At 37.5% G+C, this 23,912-nt stretch overlaps 1 protein-coding gene across 1 annotated transcript in view; it reads right to left on the bottom strand.

The window, feature by feature from the left end:
* The window catches only part of LOC121309210 (protein naked cuticle homolog 2-like), a gene marked incomplete at its 5' end in the record, with an annotated part of 68,566 nt that overhangs the window by 2,135 nt on the left and 42,519 nt on the right, over positions 1-23,912 (bottom strand). The window contains 6 exons of the mRNA XM_041242122.1: positions 475-602; positions 8,074-8,158; positions 9,046-9,193; positions 13,108-13,203; positions 14,883-15,010; positions 16,711-16,771. Coding sequence (XP_041098056.1) covers positions 475-602; positions 8,074-8,158; positions 9,046-9,193; positions 13,108-13,203; positions 14,883-15,010; positions 16,711-16,771 — 646 coding nt within the window. The remainder of the gene's footprint in view (positions 1-474; positions 603-8,073; positions 8,159-9,045; positions 9,194-13,107; positions 13,204-14,882; positions 15,011-16,710; positions 16,772-23,912) is intronic.

Below are 23,912 nucleotides of genomic sequence, written 5' to 3'. Positions count from 1 at the left end.
TCCAAACCAAACTAATACTAGTATCATTAGAAAAGTCACAAAATAGGTCAGGAAACAATTAAAGTACTTATTGATAAATATCCTCAACAGTAATTATTATTATATACTGTTCAGAATGTAAAATTATGTGAAAACAGAACTTTGACTGTCATCCATCCCAATGGAGTAACTATAAAAATAATATCCTATATTGTAAACTCAAATAGAGACAAGAGACTATTTATCAAATTGCTTCATGGGTCAGTTTTTCAACCACTAAACAGTTTATTTATTTAATTAACATAACCCAAACATTTTTTTATCATTATACTCTTTACATACTGAAATGTCTTATTCTTTCTCTTAAAGTCACTTTTCATAACCACTTTTATTGTATTTTATACATAAATGCTTTCATTCAATCATAAGATGAAAGATAATGTATCAATACACTGCAAAAAAAAATCCTAAAGCTTCAGTTGTGTTTGACTTCACCTGCATCAAATCTAGAAGTGTAGTTCTCAATTCCAGCCAAATCAAGGTAATGGTTCCTTCTTTCTGTGTTCTCGTCAACACAGTAATGATCCCCTTCATTGTTCGGGGGTTGTTCGCCGTTATTTTTTCTGAAACAAGAAAGAGAGTATTATAAGCAAATAAAAATGAAAAATACCTTTTTTTCAATGGTCATTTTTATTTTTTAATAAAGTTGCATATGCTTATCAAAAAGTTAGAAATATACCATTGGTATACCATACTAATAACAGTGTATTACCCTATCAGAACCATTAGCAGACAAAGAGTTTACAAGTTAACCTTTTAAAAGTTGGATCATCATGGTAAAGCACCAATTCACAGGACAGGAGCAAGGACTGTGTGAAGTTAAAACATCTGGGGATTAGAAGGGAAGGAGAGTGCTTGAGACCTTGGAAAGAGGTCAAGTTCTCCTTTTGTCTCACGAATAGCAGGGAGGCTCCCCCCTGGCTCTCAGAGAATCGACTTGGTGGGGTAGAAGCTGGCAGAAACAGGCTCGGTTCTCCAGAGGGGGAGGCTGGCATGGATGAAAAGGAGAAAGAGAGCACAGGAAAGGAAGCAGGAAAAAAAGTTTCCCTCTGGCTCACAGAAAACCGTTCTTGCAGAGGTTGGGAAGTGAGCTTCAGTTGCCCCCAAAACAGGACCCCTGACTTCCCTCTATACCATCAATGCAAAGGAAAATAAGTTTTTTTCTTTCTTTTTCTCTCTGATTGCAGAATAAAGACTAATTTCATTGCTCAGTGGAGAGACCGACTCTCCCCACTCCCAACACACTACTAATACTCAGCTGGGCAAAAGATATCAGGGACAATGAAACGAATGAATGAGTCCACTGCGGTGGAAGACCAGTCCCCCATTGTTTTTTGATGCGAGCATATTCACATTGACAGGCTACTGAGGCTGCTGCACCTATAGGGCAAACCAGTTTGGGAACTGCAAGAAGAAAGTTTTTTTTTTTTTATTATGCTGGTACAGCTTGCTTTGATCAACAGGGGATCAGAGGGATTGAAAAAGTTATGAAAGGAAAGGTAGCGGGAGATAAAGGAAAAAGGGCACAGGGGACATTTAAGTTTACAGAGCTGTACAAATTGACCTCCGTACAGCCAGTCCGTTTTGAAGATGGGCAGGAAGAGGAGGAAGCGAGAATCAGGGAGGTTGCAGGAATGGAGGCACAGGGAGAGACAACTGGAGGGTGAGGGGACAAGAAACTTGGAGCAGTAGAGGAAATCAAAGAGGACTAGATCATCGAAAGTGGAGAAGCATCCTCAGCAGAAGATATTGATGAGAATGAGGATGCCAGAAGTAATAGGGAGAGGGGCGGGGGAAGGGGGTGTATTTTATGCCGTCCCACAAAGGATCAGGGGGATGGGGGTTGTGGTAGAATAGGCAATAGTGCTATTGTAGTTGGTCTGCATTGTAGAGGAAAGCAGCATGGAGAGAAAAACATCCGGAGGCTGGTTTAGATAAAACCCGCCCTTGGAAAATTGTAGATTAAAAAAACATGGACTGCTGGAATGATGCAGCCAAGCAGCAGACTGGGGAGGGAAGCGGGGATGAAAGTTGTGGATCCAGAGCCGGGCAGTCTTTGAAGAAGCCATAGAGGAGAAGAAGGAGCAAAATAAACTTTTGTTTTGATCAGCAGGAAGACTGAGACATCAAGGGCTGTAACAGCAGTTCCGTGGCAGCAGGTTCAGCAGCAGCATCCGATGTAGGAGAGAGATGGATGATTTGAGTAGATTAGAGAGACGTTTTTTGCTGGGCTGCTGAGCCAAAAGAATGATATCAGCATTGGAGATTTCGGATACATGTGAGAAGGGTGACACAGGTATTCATTTTATTAATAAATGTTTCTTGGAGCTTTAGGTAAGTTAAATAATGCAGTTTTTGGATTGCAAGTTGTCATAGTCAGTAAACCATAAGTAGATTTGTTTAATTTACTGTCTAGGTTGTGTTCAAGTTGAAGCATGGGTCTATACACTGAGCATAATAAAAAGCAAGACCAAATGAAAAGTGAGACGAGGAATACGGACATGACCTAGGGTATAAATAGGGAAGTGGACAGATAGTCTGACAGTGGCAGAACGGGGGGGGGGGGCACAATCTCCTGCCTACTGAACCACACACAAAGGTTGTAACGATTTACAGTGTTTAAGTTATGGTTAGGTGCCAGGTACTTAAATATTACCACATTTTCAAATAAAAGACAATTTAATATGTTAGAGTACTTAATCAGTGAATAATTAGTGTTAATCAATTAAGCAATCGAGAAAAAGATATTCCGGCAATGAGATTCATCGAAAATAATTTACAGAAAGGAAAATGGTTTAATAGAAAATACAATAAAAATGGTATTAACTTGAGTTCAGAATCAAAACAATTAATGCCTAAGCATATACTAAGTTAGCTTTTCAATTTATCTGTGGCATTACTACATGGTACTTTACACTGTTAACCCCTTGCGGTCCTACGTCGGACCAGGTCCTACATCATTTACATCTTGTAAATATTTCTTTTGTCATGATACAAGCAATAGTTTCAGATTTAGCTACACACTGGGAGAATGTTTCTACCCATTCTGTATAGTAGTCAACTACAATCAATATTTGGGTATTACCCATTGAACTCTTGGGCAAAGGCCCCATGAGATCAACCCCAATCATTTCCCAGGGTCGGCGTGTAGACTGGAGCTTTCCTGCTGGCTTACGTGTTTCAGGTTTGAATGACTGACAAACTAAACATTGCTGTACATACTGGGATACTTTTTACCATAACTTAGACCAATAAGCAACCTCAAGAATGCTCTTCAGGGTTTTGTACTTCCCACAGTGTCCACTCAAAGGATTATTATGATAGGCTAACAAGACATCTTTACAAAGTTTTTGTAGTATAAAAACTTGAAACTTGTAAACTATTTCTAATAATTTAACCTTTCGGTAAATTTTATCCTCTAGGATCATAAAGCTAGATGATTGATTACCAATTTCCTTCTTCAGCAGCAACCATGGTTTCTTTATAAATCATCCGACATTCAGGATCCTTCTGTTGAGCTTTCCAGATAAATACATCAGTTAAAGGAAAGGCTTCATATCCTTCAAAGCTTGCTGAGTCCAGGTTTGGACTCCAAGCAACGTGCTCTCGTTGGTATCCAATGGTGCTCCAGACAAAGCATCAGGAGCAATATTTAACTTTCCTTTTCAATAGTCAACTTGAAAGTTGAACTCCTGCAACTGCAGAATCCAACGAATCAAACTGAGTTTGGTTTGCTAAAGAGAAGTGGTCAGTAATCATAGTAAAAGATTTGCCTTCCAAATAAAATTGCCACTTCCCTAGGGCCCATACAACAGCAAGGCATTCTTGTTCTGTGGTGGCATAATTACGTTCAGGAACCGTTAATGTCCGACTAGCATATGCCAACACTTTTTTTACTGCCAGTTATAGTTCTTTGAGATAATACTGCATCTTACCTGTGTCTGTTAGCATCAGTACTCACTATAAAATGCAGTTTGGGATCTGGGTGTCCAAGCACAGGTGCAGAATTCAACTGTTTCTTCAGCTGTTCACAGCAATTTCACATTCAGGTGTCCAACAAAACTTCACTCATTTTTTCTTCAAGGTATTTAAGGGTTCGACTATTTGGGCACAAAGTGGTGGTACCATCCAGCCATTCCTAGGAATCTCTGAAGGGCTTTTTAAATAGTCTGGGACTGGATAGCTATGAACCGCCAAAATTTTTTCAGGATCCACCTGAACACCTTGATCTTACACTATGTATCCAAGAAATGTTATTTCCGTCTTGCAAAACTGACAGCCTGCAGATCTTCCAGGTGGGTTGGAATGCTTTTGGAATAGATTATTATATCATCCAGATACACAAAACAAATATTGCCACACAACTCAGTGCTATTTCCATTAATCTTTGAAATGTTGCTGGTCCATTTTTTTATCTGAAAGGCATGACACTGAAGTTATACAGACCAAAAGGGGAAACAAAAGCAGTTTTATTTTTGCTTTCTTCTTCCATTTCAACCTGCCAATATCCGCTTTTGAGATCTAAAGATAATCGTCAGATAAAAAAGCTGTTAAAAAAGAGACTTTATATTGCTGCCAACTACTGATATTATCACAAGCCACCTTCCTCTAGTTTCTGGCTGTACCACACAGTACACTGCATAATGTGGCTAGAATTTCATCATCAGTCATTGCTCGTAAAGCAAAAAAAGCATGACACTTAGACAAGTACAGTACTGGATCAGAATTATCCTGACGTCTGCCACATGTAGGAAATACAAGTTTGATAGGTATTTTCCGGTCTCTTAGGTCTAAATGCAAAGACAATGAATTAACAGTTTCTTCCTCAGTTTGACCAGTCAAATGAGCAAAATTAATTGATTCCTTTTTGTTGAAACTAACTTCCAGATTAATCATTTTTTGTTGAAGTATTTCATAACTTGGTTTTAATTCTGTTAACTCTTTTTCAAGATTTACAGTTTCAGAGTTCAGCTCCTCCCATATATGTTCTTTAAAACTCTCACCTTTATAACATGCTCAACATTTCTAGTGTTATTTTAATTACATTTTCATATTTTTGTTCAAAGAAGTCCTCCATAAGTAGTTGTTGACTATGAAACATTTCTTTCCAATCACTCATATTATCATATAAGCTCTGTCTATTGCACAGTATTTCTATCTGAAGACCTGTATACAATTCCTGTGTTTTATTAACAGTCACCTACTGTATGGTGACTGGAAGGAAAGGGGGCCAATCTAGGAAAATTCTCAGGGGAAACAGGCTCCAAATCAAAATCCAATAAAGACTGTTCATCATTGCGATCCTGAAGCATTGCTGATCGCTGCAAACTCACTGTTACGCCATCATTATTCAAAAGACTACGATTAAGAGTACCAAGACCATCTTTATTTATAGACCCCACATTTAAACTCCTCACCAACACAAAAAACCAAAACTTACAATTATTAAGTTAACAAAACAGACCAAATCAAATATTAAAAGTTGAAGGATGCAAGTCCCTGTTTGGGCGCCAAATCCGTAATGATTTGGGCTAACCTTTACAGCATTTAATTTATGTTCATGCGCATGGTACATAAATATTACCACATTTTCAAATAAAACCCAATTTATTAAGTTAGAGGGCCTAATATAACTTCTAAACATACATCTTATCCTAGGCCTGTTAGTAAATAGGAAACAAGTACTTCATTAATCAATGAATCAGTTAATTAATGTTAATCAATTAAGCAGTCAAAAGAAAAACACTTTGCTAGATATTCAGGCAATGAGATTTATCGAAAGTAATTTACAGAAAGGAAAACTGATTAATAGGAAATACAGAAAAAATTATATTAACTTGAGCTCAGAATCAAAACAAATAATGACTAAGCATATACTACGTTAGCTTTTCAATGTATCCGTGGCATTACTACACGGTACTTTACTGTTAATTTCCCCATTAGCATTAATGTAAATAGCAGTATCAATACATAAAAGCAAAAAACCCACCCAGATACACTGTACTCCAATTTGTAACCAAAGTTAAACTAACTCAGTATGCACAAACAAACCACAATACACAATTAACACAAACTACAGAGTTCATTAAGGGACTACATCTAACAAAATGACAATAATTGTGGCAATAATTGGTATGCACAAAATCTTTACACAAATAATAATAATAATAATAATAATAATAATAATAATATAATAATAATAATAATAATAATATAATAATAATAAATGCATTTAGCAAAATAATTGAGAACTAAAATAACAAACAAAACAAAACAGCATTTGCAATGTTAAACTACAGCACTTATAGGCAAATAAGCAGAAATAAATAGTCTGGCCTTTATCCGTTGACTCCTCAGACAAGGCACACAGTTCGGTCTTTAATAATACTTCAGATATTTTGACAAACAGCCAGGAAATAAGCTACGTTTTAATATTGCTTCAGCTGTTTTAACAAACAGCCTGGAAAGCAACATATTTTTGAAGTCTGCTTCGATTAATTTAAATACGGTTTAATAAAATATGCCACCGGTGTTCATAAGCGTGTGGTCCAACAGTCATCATAATACACTAAGAAAGAAATCAAACACACTGCCACATAGCACAGCACTGCCTAGTCCAACTGCTTCCATTCCTCCTCTTTTAAACTGAAAGAAACACACCCTTTTTAAGTTTATCTAATGCAGTGAAATGACTGACACACACACACACATAGTCCACCCCTTTTAAAGGAGACACACCAAAAGGTTGAAAGCTACAAGGTTACATATATAAGCACAGAAAAAGCAAGGCAAGCAGCATAATTACCATGCATATCTATAAGAAAATGATGTTATCACTGTGGTTGTGTACCGCTGAAATTCATGAGGGAAGCCAGTTTCAATAATTACATTTTATCAATCCAGACAAAACTGTCTTTAATCTAACATTATAAACCAAATATTATGGACACTCTCTCAGCCAATAAGGATTCATAATTTCAGTTTATTATCCGTCTGTAAAGGCCAGTGTAAGCAAAACACATCATGACTTTGATTAAATGAAATGGATAAGTATGCCGGAAATGTAGTTGCCCAACCACAGCAGGTTGTTATCTGACAGTCCAGGACCTCTATGTTGGTCATTAACCCTTTGTAGTCCTATGTCAGACCAGGTCCGACATTACAATTTTCCCTTTCCCATCCAATGTGGGACCCTGTCCGACATCATCAAAAAGACGTAAAGCACAGATCTCTAGTCATTTTTTCTCCGGAAAAAGCAGAGAAAACCTTTCAGTGGCCGAGTGAGATCAAGAGGAGCCGAATGAAGCAGAAAAAAGGTGGCAGATCTCATTGCTCCATCCACTACAGAGATAACATGGACATAACAAAGGAGGTAGCTGCTTCTGCATCCAGCGCTCAAAAAATATCACAGACATTTGCAGAGCTTTTTTGAGATGTTATAGTAATAAAATAATGACTTGGATTGCATTATTGATGAGTTAAGATGATAAAACTAGTGATCAGGAAAGGATTTATCAGTTTGCACGTTTATAAAGAGGTATGTGAAAAATACAGCGAACAAGTAGTGGGGCTTGGGTGTAGATAAAGTACTGAGTGTCCTTTTGCGATTTAATGCCTTTTAAACCTGTTTTACTCTGAAAAAATATATATTTTAAACAGCGCGTGTAAAATAAATTGGACCTGACGCGCCTGACAAGCGCTGAATAAATGTACTGCAAAGGGTTAATGTTTAATTACGGTGCATCATTGAACCTGCTATGCAAATACTCAATATGTACCTGCCTTCCTATATACATTAAGCTTGTAGAAAATGTAATATGTCTGCACACGTAGAGATGAATTAGAAATACAAGTCAAAACATTGTTTTTAGGTTGATGTGAAGAGCAGCCTTTTAATGCACGATTTTAATGAATTCAATGTGAACATGTGCACTTACAGTTGAGAGATACAGCAATACAGTATGCGGTTGCTCAAGTATAAATCACCACCCTCAGTGCTTAGTGACCCTTTAGAGATACTAAGGTTTTCAGTACCTAATATGAGCAGATAGCCGTTTGTCTCCATTCCTCCCATCTTCCAAGTGTTCCGTTTCATTTCGGCAGCGACTTCCTTCTCGATCTATAGAAACAAAATGGTGTAAAAAAATATGAATGAAATCATTTTAGTTACTATTTGATATTTCTATTTGCTTTTGTTTATTCCATCATAATTAAAAATGGAATTCACATTATTTATACCAAGAAGACAAAAAACAGGTTCACACTTTGTTTAAACAAAAACATGTTTTTGTATACAAAGAAATTATGAACTATTCAATTTAGTGCAGAGGCTGAATAGCGACACTTTTTTGAGAGGACTTTGTTTACATTACCATAGCAGCTTCAATGGCATTGTTTCTTTTTGTGTACTGGTAACAGAAATTCTTTGGAGAAAAGCTGGTGTCAGACAACTGAAGGTTTGAAGTCTTACAAACTACAGTTAAATATTATTATGGACAACTGTCAAAACAACTTAACAATGATAAGATTGTTAAAGCTGAAGTGTATGAGAAAATAATACATAATGGATTGAAATCATTGCACTGACAAAAAATAAAACACAGCACGAGTGTTGGAAGTGTTGGAATACATCGTTAATGTCAAGCGCGCATTCAATGACCAAAGAATAACAGGGAAACCTCAGCCAAACTGAACACAAGAAAAATGTGTTGTCATACGTGCGGTATTGAAAACCCACAAGAGATGGCCACTGACCAAGGTACGCAAACACATGACTTTCCCATGTGTTCATGGTCTGTGTTTAAAGCTTAAAGTGGAATGAAGATATACATGCACTTAGTGTCAGTCAATTAGCATAACCATCCAAAAGGTTTTATATTGTAGTGCTGTGGGAGGATACATGAGCAGTCAAGGGAAAAAAAGAACCACACATAAGGTACCGTTTAATTTATGAAACAGAAATTTTTTTAAAGCCTTTACTAAAAGCACACATAATGAAGTGTGTACCTTGTCCTGCAAGAGGCACGTCCTTCTTCTTGCTGCAGGGTTCCGGAGTGACGGTCAGCTTCACTCTTAAAGTCTTGCTGTTATTTGAGGACTGATTCACTGAGGCATCCACCACTTCATAAATGGTGTGCATCAGGCTAGACATATCCTGCAGTACAAAATAACATAGATTGACCAGTGGAGTATTATACAGCCTGCTCCAGTCATTGTAAGAAATACATCTGAATAAACCCTGTCTCCAAATTGGATGGCACATTTCCATCTGTGCCCTGTAACCAGCATCTGCATTAACCTGGCTCACTCCTAGTTCTATTACAGAGGTCAAATATAGTGTGCCACTTTAATGTACAGCTATTGCCAAAAGTTTTGCAGCTTTTCTGGAGAGGGCAAGTTGGCCAGATCATAGGCAGTCTTGACCGTGTCTGCTATCCACTTGGACAGCCGCCGCTTAGACAAGGCTTGACCATGGGACTTTGCTCCACAGCAGACAAAAAATTCTTCACACTGTCTCTAACTTTCTGTCCTGTCAACATAATACAGCAGGGCCCAAACTAGGCAGAGTGTATGGAGCGGTCGCTCCTTGTCAGACTGAAAAGGAGGTGGAAAGCCTCCGATTACACAGACTGGTTGACAAGGAAAGCTGAGATGTAAAAAACAAAAAGGCTTTTGAGATAGAAAATGCCTACATCTCATAACTGCTTTGCGGAAGTGTAAGCAAGCAAATAAGCCATTTTAAATGAAGCAATTTCAGCATGGGTTCAAATTGAGGCTTCATAAGTGCACTAAGCACCACCTTTAGCCTCCAGCAAGAGACAATGCCCTACATAAGCGGACAAAGCCGTCAAGCCCTGCCAGGAAGTGAGCTCCTGGGGAGACAGAGTCAATCTTGGCATGGCAACCTGAAATAGCTGCCAGATAGACAGATAATGCAAAAATTGCAGTATAACCCATGAAGCCAGACATCACATCTGGAAGACGCCCTACTTGTACCCGTACTGCGAACGCGAGGACGATGCCCTTGCATTGTGTAGGGTGTCAATAACCTTATTGGAAAGTCCCAGATGGCACAAACCCAGAGCTACAGACTTGATGGGTCGTGATACCATAATGTCCCCTGTGCCTGACTGAGGAAGTCACAGCGCATCGGCAGTCTCCACAGATGGCCACTCAGGAACTGCATCAAGGTTGTTCTCCAGACTCAGCGGGAGCAGGGTGAGAGGAAGAAGGCGTATAGCAGATGCCTTGGCCAATGGTGTGCCAAGGCCTCTATTCCCAGCAGTTCCCTGTCTCCTATTATGGAGAACAAAGAGGGGATAGAGGGTTGATTCCTGCTCCACCGAACTATCAAATTAGCTTCCCACCTCGGGGTGAAGCCTCTAATCCGAGCTGCTGAGAACTCCCCTTGAGAGGAGGTGCACAGCCCAGTTCGTCATCCCGGGCATTAATCTGCCAGCAGTGAGAGGAGGTTCTCGTGTGCGCACAGCAAAAGTTCGCTGGCCAGGTGATGGAGACTGGGCGACCACAGGCTGTCCTGTTGGTTGATGTAAGCCATCACTGTTGTGTTGTCTGTGCATATAAGCACTTGTCTCCCTTTAACCGTGTGTAAAAATTAACTAAAATATCTGGTCACCAAAATAGCATCAACAACAAGCCGAAGCTAGTATCTCGGTCCGTGAAGTGCTCTTTCTGCATGTGTGCTGAACACCACGTTACAGACAGGCCTGCACGTGGTATCTGTAAAACACAGAAAAAACACAATTAGAATTTTTTTTCTCAACAAAAACCAAATATTTAACAATTACATAAATAATATCAAAGTATTGTATGGTGCTAATTAGCAAAAACGAGAAAGAAAATAAGTTCCAGGTGGAGCTATGCAGCCTGGGGGTAGAGCACAAAGTCAGCCGACTTATGTTGCCAAGTCCTGGGAAGGAGCGACCCAAGCCGCTGGCTTCACGCCGGGCACAAGGCTGCAGCGGGACGTAACTAGCATCAGGCTGTAGCACACGCAAATACGCGTACAGCGATTAGTTTAATGATCACATACAAAATGTGTAAAAATACATAAAATGCTAAATATATACAGATATAAGCATGAATGTACTTATCTGAACAAGGCTCTCCAATCAGGTCAGTCTTGAAAGGAAAAATGGCCCTGAGAACTATGACTACAGTCTTTTGATCCCTCGGGGGCGGGGTCATGACTGCGTCACAGGCTCAAAAGCAGCTTTGGTATATAATATTCAGGACTCGGGTCTTTAGGAGGTAAATACTAGTGATGGGTACCAATATCGATATTTTGATATGATATCGATTTTGTTCGTTTTCTCAGTTCGATATCAATAATAATGAAATTCATCGATATAGATGAATATCGAGAGACATACTTTTTACTGCTAATACAGATAAAAATACAAATGCAGTATAATTAAGTTTATTTTATATTAACATACAACAAACCCTATAGATTCCAATCATTGTTAGTCTCACAGACAAACACCACACACTAAAGTATTATTTAACCACTTTATTCCATTGATTGGCTTTTTGATACCAAACGCAATTTGCATGCTGCATTAAGCACTATTGGCATTATTTTGAGCTATGCGTATGCATCAGCGGTTCACTGCATTTTGTCCGTGTGATTACTTATGCTATTATTAATGTATTTTTAAAATGTGAACTTTTGGTATTATAAATCAAAACACATCTCAAAATAATGCAACATTCAGCATGACACCGTACTTAATACTGTTAGAGGTGTTGTGAGACGGCACTTATACGCAGAGCAGCTGAAGATTCAATTACTTCCGGATTGGCTAGAAATGAACAACCCCGAAGTCTGTGTGCAATGAAGTATTTGGTTTTGAGGTGGCTGAGGATGGAATAGTAAAACAGTATAACAAGACCTTGCTTTTCTCCATGGATATTGTGAAGCAAAGCACCACTAACAGTAAGTTATTGCTTTTCATGTAAATATGTAAATATCTCTTAACGTCTGTATATGTATTTGATATCGCAATTGTGTTATTATATTTTTCTGTGTATGGAAGACTTCGATATTATTGATATCGATATCGAAACACGTGCACGGCATCGATATACAATTTTCATATCGTTGTTCACCACTGGTAAATACCAATTCAGTAATGGTTACATAGGGATCTGTATGTCTGTTTTATTTCAACCACTTATATTCGTGGAAGTAAAACAGCAAGTTTTCACTTTGCAAAAACTGTCAAGCTTGGTGTCAGTTCAAAGAATGACTTCTTTAACATACAGATTTTGCTTGGTTTTTGAGTTATGTTTATTTGAATAAAACAAACTCCCGGAATCTACAAAAGGGTTAGAATTATTCTGGGATCTAAAGGGTTAAGTCTGGATCTGTACTTTTAACTGCCGCCCAATTATTTTTATGGAATCCAGGTTCAACTGTAAGAGCACAAGGAAATCTAGCGAATGAGAAGAAGCTTGTCTCGTCTTAGCACACCATTTGCCCCTACCAAAGGAGCCTTTGTTTTTGGAATATTTCTAGTGTTTTAGATGCTGCTGTTTTACCTGGCAGGCTATTCCATGCATGTATATGAACATGTTCCTTAGGTCACATATCAAAATGACGGGTGCACTTATATTTTGCCAGAGGAGTTTCCATACTCTGAAGTTGGCATCTCAAACGGTTTATGAAATAACAGCGGTGGATTATTGATGATTCGTTTAGTAACCTGTCCAGAAAGGAAGGCTTAAATACTGAAAACAAAAGGTGTTTTTCAAACTGCATTGTTTTCCTAGTTTCTTTTGGAATCTCCTGGTACAGTGACTGGTCTGATAATAATATATTTGAATCAGATGGAAAGCATGAACCATGTTTATCACAGATGTATTCGTGCCAGTATTAACTTTGCCTTTTGTCGTTGTTTACTAAGCACATTTTATTCAAAACATGCCCAGATTCTAATCTCGGTGGAACAAGAAGCTCTCCAGTGTAGTTTAAAATAGGGTTTATTTAACTATGGCATGCTTATAGGAAATACAACAGGCTCAGACGTTTCACTAGCAGATTACCTCTTTGGTTACCTTCCCGCTGTTATCAAAGTCATACAGAGTAAAGGTCCATTCTTGTCGATTGTCATCCTCTACCGACACATCACACTCCAGCTCCTAAAACCATAATAAATAAACTTTAGTTTTTACTGGCAGGACTGCACACAGAACAGAACAATTTTCAAGTAATATAACACGTTGTGCTACAAGGGACCTTTGTAAACGGCAAATAAGTTTAATTAAATTTTGCTGAGTTTATTTTGATTTGGCTTTGTAAAAATGTCTGCATATCCCAAGACTAAGATTGGGTTTCAGATCAAGATTTTAACTCAGATCACCTGTGCTTGGAAAAAGGCCTGTAGCACGTTTTGCCTTTTTTCTGCATTTCCAGGAAAGGTAGTATTCTTGGTTATTTGTCAAACGCTCATGATTAGAAGTATCTTATAACTGGCTTATAATTGATAAAATAAACTGTTGGTGCAGAAGTATAGCAGCTGCAGTCATTCTGAATAAAGGAATGTTTTTATGAATAAAATGTATTTTCTTGTATTTTTTTCTGCATCGTGCACAGCACTAACATTCATTTTTTGTGCAGAAAAAAACAATACATAAGCATTCCATTGTTCTCAGTAAGATGTAAATAAATCATCATATTTTAAAACCTAAAGAAGGATTAACTCCCAAAAGGCATGAGTGAATTATATTTTTAACCTTAAAAATCCACACAAAGTGCAAAGATATTTTTTTCCTCTCCTTTTAACAAATTTGTATTTTTCCTTTTATTTGTTGGTGGACAAATGTACTCTTCTTTAGGTTTTTAAAATTGTAGTACGTTTGTGGAGTACTGTGTTTATATAGTAAGTATAATTAGGGCTTGTGGGTTTTTGGTTTTAACCGATAACCTATAAAATCTCCCATGTGTCCATAAAATACGGAAATATATAATTCAATTCATTTATTAAAATGAAACACCACTCACGTAATCATACTATGGGGGTTTCTGTATAAAACATTGTTTGCAGAGCACCGGCAGTATGGAAAGCATTGTAATCGTCCAATCATCGCTTTTGCACTGTGCAGCAGATAAACTATGGTTGTGCATGACTGGAACACAGGCGTGCTTAACATCGGTTTGAAAACCGTGAAGCTACAACAGGATGTAAAACAAAAATCAGTTAGCCAGTATGTAAAAGAAAATGAGTATCTGCTTGAAACCACAAACGGAAAGATGGAAATTGTATGCAAGTACTGTGGAGTTGTAATTTCTGCGCGGGATCTGTTTACCTTGTTCAAGCTGCAATGGGACCTGGACCTCGGTCTTACTAGACGGACATCTGCACTTCTACATAGTAAATTCACCTTTTTATAATTGTAATTATGCATGATCGACGTGTGTATTAATGAATGTTAAAAACCGAGATTTAGTGTATTTGAGTGGTGTTTATTTTTTATCCCTGAAATTAATCGATTTTGATAAACAATAATAAAACCCAGAAAAACACCTCCGGCTCAAATAAAAAATAAACCCCCCAAAATGAAAGCCCTAAGTATAATGTATGGAAAACAAAATGTGTTTAAACCTGTATTTATCAACTGAATCTACATAATCTTTCCATAGATCATCTCTGCATTTGCTTAGCAATGCAGCGTAATGTATAATGTGTAATGTGTTTCAAGAGTTGCCGAGATTCACTAGACTCTCAAATGAGTTGAATCCGGATTCATGGTACTGCCCTTCTTCAGGGACACTTGTTTCTCAATAAAAAGATAAGATGGAATCTGATTTCTTGACTTACATCCAAATGTATTCTCTTCTTTCCTGATCCTTTGTTAGGGTCTTTAATAATAGTTTTCTCTCCATCTTCTTGATGGACAAATGGCATATAACCTGCACAGCCCTCTGCTTTTTCTGGAGGTAGCGCCACTGTAAAATGCAATGTTGGAAACAGAAGAAAAACTGTTTTTTCTAAATTGTAATATTATACATATGAATCTGATGAAGACACGTTAGGTGTTGAAATATATAAGTAGTCTGTTTTAAGACCATGTTTTTAAACAAATAAAGAGATCTTTTTGATGAATCCTTCTGAAGAACAAAAATGAGTACGACTGTGAATGTCCTATGAAAACTGAATGTTTGGCTCAAAGATTTTTTTTTTAACTTCTGTATTATCATAAAGACTTTACTTTCAGTAGGTATATGCTATGGGCTGATGTCGAAATCGGGCAGTTGTCGGAAAATTAAAGGCTCCTCCTAATGTAATTCAAGCCATCAGCACATGATATTTAAATTGCTTTCATACTGTACATTAGCAGACCAGGGGCTTTGATCGGATGTTTTTTGGAAATTAACTTTAACCTCCTCCAGAAAGAAATGCTTTGCACCTCTGGAGGTAAAAAGCCTCTTCACACAGCATGATATAAATATAAATGTGGCAGTCTGTCTTTGGGAGTGCAATATGTGGCAGTTAGATTCAAAGTGCCACGGGAATAGGGAAGACTGTTAAGAACAGTATGTGGGCAGCCTTTATCCTCAATGGAATGGGTTTGTTTGGTTAAAAAAAAATTGAAAAGTTACACTTAAAAGAACACAACAATGAATGGCTATAATACTAACAAAGTAAGCATTCTCCAGACACGTGTAAAACGTCATGCTACCCAGACTCTAGTCTCCACACTGGCTACCTAAAGGTAAAACATTTTTATTTGACTTCCTGCTGTGGAAATAACTGCTGTGCATAGAGTGTTTTAAAGTGATTTTCCAGATGAAAGTTGAAATGAAGCCAGATGATAAACAAGCAAAGGCAAATACCCAGGAAGGGTCTATCCTCAGTCCAGTGCCCTTATTAACAAGTACTGGTACAACTGTGGGACTCACTTTGCATTGAAAGAATTCTGGAATTCCTTTAGTCAGCCTGTTTCATTTCCCTTTCTTTCAAAGAAAGCACCCTCAGACTGAAATAGCTCAAACATTCTGATTTTGTTATAGCTCAGATATTTTTTTTACAAGAAACATAAGATGCTGATATTTTTCTTGGAGTGCTTAGTACCAGTGAACTCTGCCCTAATTTCAGTTGTACATTTCTTTATAATGAACTGGGTGATTCATCTGCCTGGGTGTTATTTTAACATTGGTAGAGACAGACACTGGTAGAGACAGACTCCTGAGTCTTGGTCTTACAAATGTGTTTCAGTTTATTTTTATTTTTTTTACGGACATACCATAATTCCCTTTCTTTCACCTACATAGCTACATAGTTCACTTCATACATCCACAATCCTAAAAGCAAGGTGTTTAAATGCGTTAGAGTTTAGTTAATTGAGGCCTCCAACTGTGTTCATAACTATGGCCCTGTACCAGAATGGCCAGAATGTGTACCTTCTTTATTTATTTTTTAATTTGATTTGTGCTTTCATGTTATTCATTAAAAAAAAAAAAATCCCTGCAAAAATGACAGTTTTGAGTAATTAACACAGAAAACACAAGACATTTTCTTTTAGCACTCTAAATACTACTTCTGTGTCTTGACAATGATTGGGGGGGGGGGTAATGAAGAACAAAGATGGAAAATGTCATAAGAAAGACGTATCCAGTCAAGTTTGTAATTGCAGTTAATTTCTTACCCTCTAGGGGGCAGTGATCATCTAGAAAATGCCTGTCCTTCAGCTCCCCATTCAGTAACTCCTATGGAAAACCAAAGAAGAAAGAGAAATGTAAGTAAATCTGCAGGACTTCAACCACAGACTCTGTGAAAACAAACAGTTCAAACACAAGCATTTCCTACACTGAAAGGTCTGGGATGTGAGACCCGGGAATGAGTCTCAACACTTTGAACATCTGCATGGCTATTGTGTTTCACTGTCTGGGTCATAAAATTGTAACCACAGCCAAAGCTTTAATGCCTGGTCCAAATTTCAGAAATCTTCCAGATCCAAAAGGCCATATGGATTCTATTTCTATGCTTTTTGAAAACAGTTTCGCCACTTTTGGCAATCGTTTCTCTACTTTATTGTCAGTAAGCTGTGCTTTTGTATTTTACAAGATGAAGCCTGTCGTGTAACAGTTGTCAGGAACATGAAAGAGAAATCAACAGTCGAATGGGATATGTTAATCATTTCTGTCCATAAATAAAATGTGCTGATGTTGTTTGCCAACTTGCTAGGTGATAAATAGGGGCAGTATTTCAGTAACTGTTCATTTATGTCATATTTATTTATTTTCTACATCAAAGATGTTTATTTTTATATTGGAACGTATTCTTTATTCACTTTAAGGGCTATTTTAAGGATTTTCTTTTTTCTAAAGTTTTTTTTTTTTTTTTTTTTTTTTTAATTAAATCTTAAATCTCCAGTTTAGCATATCCCATTCAGCTGTTTTAAAGAATGTTCTCTCTTCAAAACATATTCCTTAAAGATTTACAAATCTCTTATACTGTTTTTGACTCACAGTCATTTGTAGTTTTCTTTCAAACTGTTTTAAGACACTTATAATTATTACTATTACTATTATTTTTTCAGGACACATTTGACGCACCTTGCTTTCAACAACTACCTAACTGTCTCCCAGCCAAAACTGCATGTGATGTAAATATAGTTACTCAGGTTTGAATATCCTCTGGGCTCTGTCCATTCTGAACAGCATTGTATTTAAATACTGCCATTGAGATAACTAAAACTTATCAGGTTTCTATTTTGTGATTTAAAGCAGAGGTTCTCAACCGAGGGTCCGCGGCCCCCTAGTGGGCTTTGAGGAGGTTTCAAGGGGTCCTCCAAAATTAAACCAGAGAATGTTTATTTTCCCTGCATGCTTATGACACGCTGTATGGTGTAATAGAGCTATTTCGTTGGAAACACACACAGTAAATGCCAGATATGGATACATTTTTAATTTGACCATCAGCATCAGAACAACAAAACCCACAGAATGACGATACAGAACTTCCTGCAACAAGTTCAACCGTTAGCGCTGAAGAACAGCGAGGAGGTGGTGGTGTGAGTAAAAAACATAAAGCTGTTATTAACTCTACAAAATTAAGGAAATACGAAGGCAGCTACTTGAATTTCAGTTTTCTGTGTACTGGAAGTGGAGATATACCTCAACCGCAGTGTGTAATTTGTGCACAAGTACTGGCCAATGAATGTTTGAAACCCACCAAATTACAGACACATTTAATTACCAAGCATGAAATATATAAAAACAAGCAACACTAATTTTGTGAGCGAAAGGCTAAGGAACTGCTTGGTACTAAAGCTGCAATGAAATCCACACCTATTGCGGATAAAAAGCTTGTAGTGTCATCACATAGTGCCACAGAAAATTGCTAAAGCAAAAAAATCGCATATGATCAGGGCTGGATTAAACTTTTGTGGGCCTGGCGCCAAAAAGATTTGTGGGCCCCCATTTTTCCCCTTGTCATAGGGGGTTTGGGGATGCGCTGTAAAAGACTGGAGATCGAGACAGAAGTTGTCTTTGACACACAGGCTCGCAGGCTTTATTTACAATATTTACAAGTTTTAGTTGTAGATGCCGCCACTGGGTACCAGCAATGGCAGTCCTAGTGCAGAAGGACAAACACACAAGTGTACATAAATATTATGTACTTCTTTTATGTACTCTCCGTCTGTAAATGGCTTACCGTTTTTTGCAATGCACAGCACAAACTGGAAGCTTCCTTCTGTAGCATGATTTTTACTTACAGCTAAACATTGAAAAACACTGCTTTTCATATCCCGCCACAGCTTTTTTGATAGCTTCAGTCTTGTCAGCTTCATCATGAAATGATTTTTCTTGCTTCGTTTGAAAGTGTCGTTGAACACTTGATGTGCGACATACCACACTTTCTCAGCAGAAAGCATAAACTATGTTGTTATGGGCCCCTTCCGAGTGTGGCCCTGGTACCGTGGCGCCATTGTAAACTGCATACGATTGCTGAAAAGTTGATAATACCATGTGCCATTGAAATAGTAAAGGAAATGTTTGGCGAGCAGAAGGCCAGAACTGGCAAAAATACCAATGTCAAATGACACTCAAACGACAGATCACTTTTGTAGTTTCACAGTGAATTGATCAGCTGCGTGATAATAATTTTGCTATACAACTCGATGAATCCAGACATTTCTAAAATGTCCCATTTACTCGCCTACATTCGGTATGTGTGGAATAAAGGAAGACTTTTTGTTTTGCAAGGAGCTCAAGACAACAATAAAGTCAGACAATATTATTTTCAAACTGTTAGATGATTTTATGACTTCAGCAGACTGACTTTAGCTGACAAGAAACCCGAACTTGCCAAAGTGCTGAACGATGACATGTGGCTGGCAAAACTGGGTTACCTCGCAGATATATTCAGTGAAATGAATGAGCTGAATAAAACATTGCAAGGTGGGAGCACTTTATTGCCCACCGTGAAAGAACTGACATATTCCAAAGGAAACTACAACACTGGAAAGTTTGTGTCTGTGGGGGGGATTACTGATATGTTTGAGCTCTTGCATTCTTTCATTCAGGAACAAAACATTGACTTTGACGTAATCAAACCGCAGCTGGCAGTGCATCTGTCTGGGCTACTCAACAAATGTAATACTTACTTTCCTGAACTCACAAGCCGCGACACACCTGTGGGCTACATACCCCATTAGTGAGACGAAGCTAAACTGACACCCTCTGTCCCATCAAAGCTGTTTGAAGAGCCCATTGACATTTCATCAGACAGCTCCCTCAGCACCAAGTTCAGTGAAATGCTGCTGGAGACATTTTGGCGCGAGTGCTCCGATGAATACAGCACTGCTTCTTCTGCAGCACTGGTCCCATTCAGTACAACCTACTTATGTGAAACTGGATTTTCAGCCATGACAGAATGAACATTGACCGTGACATGCGTGTGTGCTTTGTGGAGCTCTCCATGTCTTGACAGAATTGTTGCTCTGCACCAGCAACAAGTCTCACATTGAGTAAGTAAAACAAAAAACAAAACAAAAAAACAAAAAAATATATATATATATATATATATATATATATATATATATATATATATATATATATATATATATATATATATCATATATGGAAATAGGGCTCCTATTGCATAGCAGTTTGATCCATTCTTGGTTTTAGTAGTATATGTTTAATAAGACAAACCTGAATTTCTTCACACTGGGGTCAATCAAGCTCATTGTAAAACCTGGAATGTGTGAAACTGCTCTTCTATAGCAATGGGAGTCTTATTTCCATCCCTGATATGTGTGTGTGAACATAAGAAAACAGAGAATTCTAATAGAGTTGGACCAACATTTTAGTTGAAGACACTTCTATAGTGTTGAACAAGATCCATTTGTAGTGTTCAAAGTGAAAAGGGTACCGGTGAACATGGTTTATGACGGATGGTCTGAAAGATGGACTTCATCAACATTTACGATTGAATTATGCTTTGCAAGTGAAACAATACATAGGTTTTGAAGAGTACACAGCAACACTCATGAGAAATCATCTTTCTTACAATGTAATTTGTTATACGCATATTTGTAAGTGATCAGGATTTGAAAATGCTGTTTTTGAACCTGACAATACTTTTCTCTCAGATTATATCAGTAGTTTGTACTGTAGAGATTAAGAAAAAAATCATTCTCTTTGGAACATTTTAAAATTAAACCTGATTTACTGTGTGTGGATTTGCAGAAACAAGTTGATAAAAAAAAAAAAAAACATAAAAAGCTGGTCTGATAACTATTTGATACAACCAGCAGATACCACAGGCGGCTCAGATAATTCATGAAGAACTGTGATAGGCACTTGGAAAACAAAGAAAAGAAGGAGCTAGCTGTTTGTTCCTGTTTTTGTACGGCAACATTGCCAAGCATCCTTCAAGTCTGCCTTTTGCCTGCCTTTCAAGTGGTGTTAAGTTACAGAGGGGAGCTTTCATTTCTAAGAACCAGGTGACATCAGCCAAATCTCCAGCCTGCTTCAACCCCCCAGCCTTATTGATTTAAGAACACTACAGATCTTTGTTTCAACATTTCCTGTCACACAACACCAAGCAAAACTTATCAGCCCATCAGAAATGCACCCTTGTGAAGCTGCACTTCAGTCAGCGCGACTACGAAGGGCATCTGACAAGCTGTGCAAGCATGGAAGCACTTCTTTAAATAGCTTTTTATAAGGATGCAATGCGGCAGATCTGGTTAAGAAGCACTGAAAGGTAGAGCAAGCAGATTTGAAGCTGTACAATAATGGGCATTCTATACTTTTTTTTTTTCAGTTAAGGATTAGGCCTTATTGGCATTCTTTAGTTCAGGTACTTGTACAGAGGACTTGCCTAATTTACATTCTCACAATTCACAATATTGTGAATAGCATTGTTAGGTGTTATGTGTGTGAAGTTAAATAATATTGTTGTTCTTCTTCTTCTCCAATAGCTTATTTAAATTATAAGAGGTTACATATTTTTTTTAGTTTTTGTCAGCGAATCCTCAATAAACGCTCAATTATCAAATGTTTAGTAACAGCAAAAGAAGCTTAGCAAACATTTTTAGAATGTGCTTCAAGTCCGTACAACTACTTTTCCATCCCTCGTGGGGAACATGAAGAATTTGGATTGTCCACAAGGTTTCTAATTATGTAGGACTATGGTGTTATAAGATAAAGCTTTAACAATATAGGATTCAACATGCATCCAACTACCCCCCCCCCCATCGACATCCATCTTTTACAAAATGAATGAGGCGAAGGATACCACCAGTGTTCGGAAATTACGTATTGTTGGCACCTTTTATGGGTATTGTGTTCACTGCTTGGCCTTGCCATTTTCCCCTCAGGCACTACCTCTTCCACTTTGTGAAATGTACAATTAAATACGTAATTTGAAAGAATTTCACACCATTAGTTCACATCCATAATACTGTGCTTAGAAGTGCAGTATTTGGAAGTCTGCAATTCGACTTTATTCCTGTGTAACACCTGGGGACATTATGAAAAACAACGAGGGGGTTTTGTAAGGATACGCACAAAGTGATTTGCGGGTGCAAAACCCCCATAATGCTGCCGTAAATTGTGTTTAGCAGCCGTAAAGTCTGATTTTACAGGCCAAAAAAATATGGCTTACCAAGAGGATTTTGCTGCCCTTCCTGTGTCACTTTTTTTGTGGTGTTTTCGTGCTCCACAAATGTCATGCAGCGATTACTGCTCTGTTTTGCAAAATAATTGCCTGGCCGCAATGCAATTAGAAGTTTGCATCTGCAAATCATATACTATACTATACTTACATCACCCTGAGTGCATTTTTGTTGTGTCTAGTAGCTTTTACATTTTCAAATTAATATAGATATAGACAGTTAAAGTGACTCATACAGTATACTCCTTATGTAGCCTGGTATTGTTAAGATGTACAGTATCTCTTAGGTCCTGTTTTTTAAAATTTTTTAAGGCTGTTTCACTATACTGATTCACCAAAGGATTTGATTTTTCTTCCAACACATTTAAAGTAAATCTCTAGAAACTTTGAGAACAGTCAACAGGAATAGAAAAGTTTGGGCAATTTATAGGGGACCTTCAATGACCGAAAGGTCAGTACCTTAATGGATCAAAGGTTTTCATCCGGCTAGCATGGCTAGTTATTATTAACTATCCTTGAAAAGGCTATTGTCTCAGGCACAAGACTTAAAGTCTGGTTCAGGAAACATTTTTCTTCTTTTTAGAGCAGCACGTAACTTGAGAATCAGCGCCCAGCTAAGAAACCAAAGCCTTTAAATCCAGTGTAGGCCAAGCCTTGCATACAAAACCAGATGTGTATTTGAGGAGAGTGGGTGTGCAACTCAACTTTCAACAGTAATTTCCTATGAAGCAACAGTCTGTGGTCTCCAAGTGCTGCTTAGGTGACCCCTGGAGGTCAGGCACCTTTCCCATTGGCTCTTTTCCCTTCTCCACGATCAAACAGCTTTCAGCTTTGGCCAGAGTTCATAAGACCATAAGATCAAAGCTGAGACCTAATAGTGATACCATTACGTAGTCTAAACCAGGGTTTCCCAATCCTGGTCCTGGGGGACCCCTGTGTCTGCTGGTTTTCATTCCAACTGAGTTCTCAATTACGTAACCAAACCCTTAATTGAGCTAATGTGTTTAATTAGACCTTTTTAAATTGTTCTTAGCTCCTTAAAAGTTGTCGATTTCAAGTTACTTATAAAATTGTATTGTTAACTTGAAATCTTTAACTGTTTAAAAGCTGAAAATAATTAAAAAATGCCTAATTAAACTAATGAATAGTTCAATTAAGGGTTCAATTAAGCAATTGAGAACTCAGTTGGAATGAAAACGAGCAGACACAGGGGCACAGGACCAGGATTGGGAAACTCTGGAATAAATATAATGCTGTAACACTATTATGTCATAATCATAATCAGCTTGCCTTTGAGATCATAATTATATTATGACATTTGTGATAATATAGTCTAAATCTATTTATATTAGTACTATATATTATATATATATATATATATTATATCTATATATATCTATGATTTAGAAAACTGAACTTTGATTATATATATATATATATATATATATATATATATATACACACACACACACTACATATATATATATATATATTTTTTTTTTTTTCTGATTTCTAATTTGATTTAGTACACTTTCTGTTTTTAGTGAGCAGGAGATATCCTTGATGTCAAAGCACAAGCTAATTTCTAGTACAGTTATTGTAGCTACTGTACGTTAACTGCAAACCTGAAATAACAAAACCGAAGCTTTTGTGTTTCTCTTTATACACGCTGTACATTTCTAGTAGTATGTAGAAATTTAAATGTACAGTATGAGGAAT

Source organism: Polyodon spathula, chromosome 3, assembly GCF_017654505.1.
Source record: "Polyodon spathula isolate WHYD16114869_AA chromosome 3, ASM1765450v1, whole genome shotgun sequence".
Classification (NCBI taxonomy): Eukaryota; Metazoa; Chordata; class Actinopteri; order Acipenseriformes; family Polyodontidae; genus Polyodon; species Polyodon spathula.
Note: the sequence above shows the minus strand (reverse complement) of the source record. Positions and strands in the feature narration are given on the sequence as shown.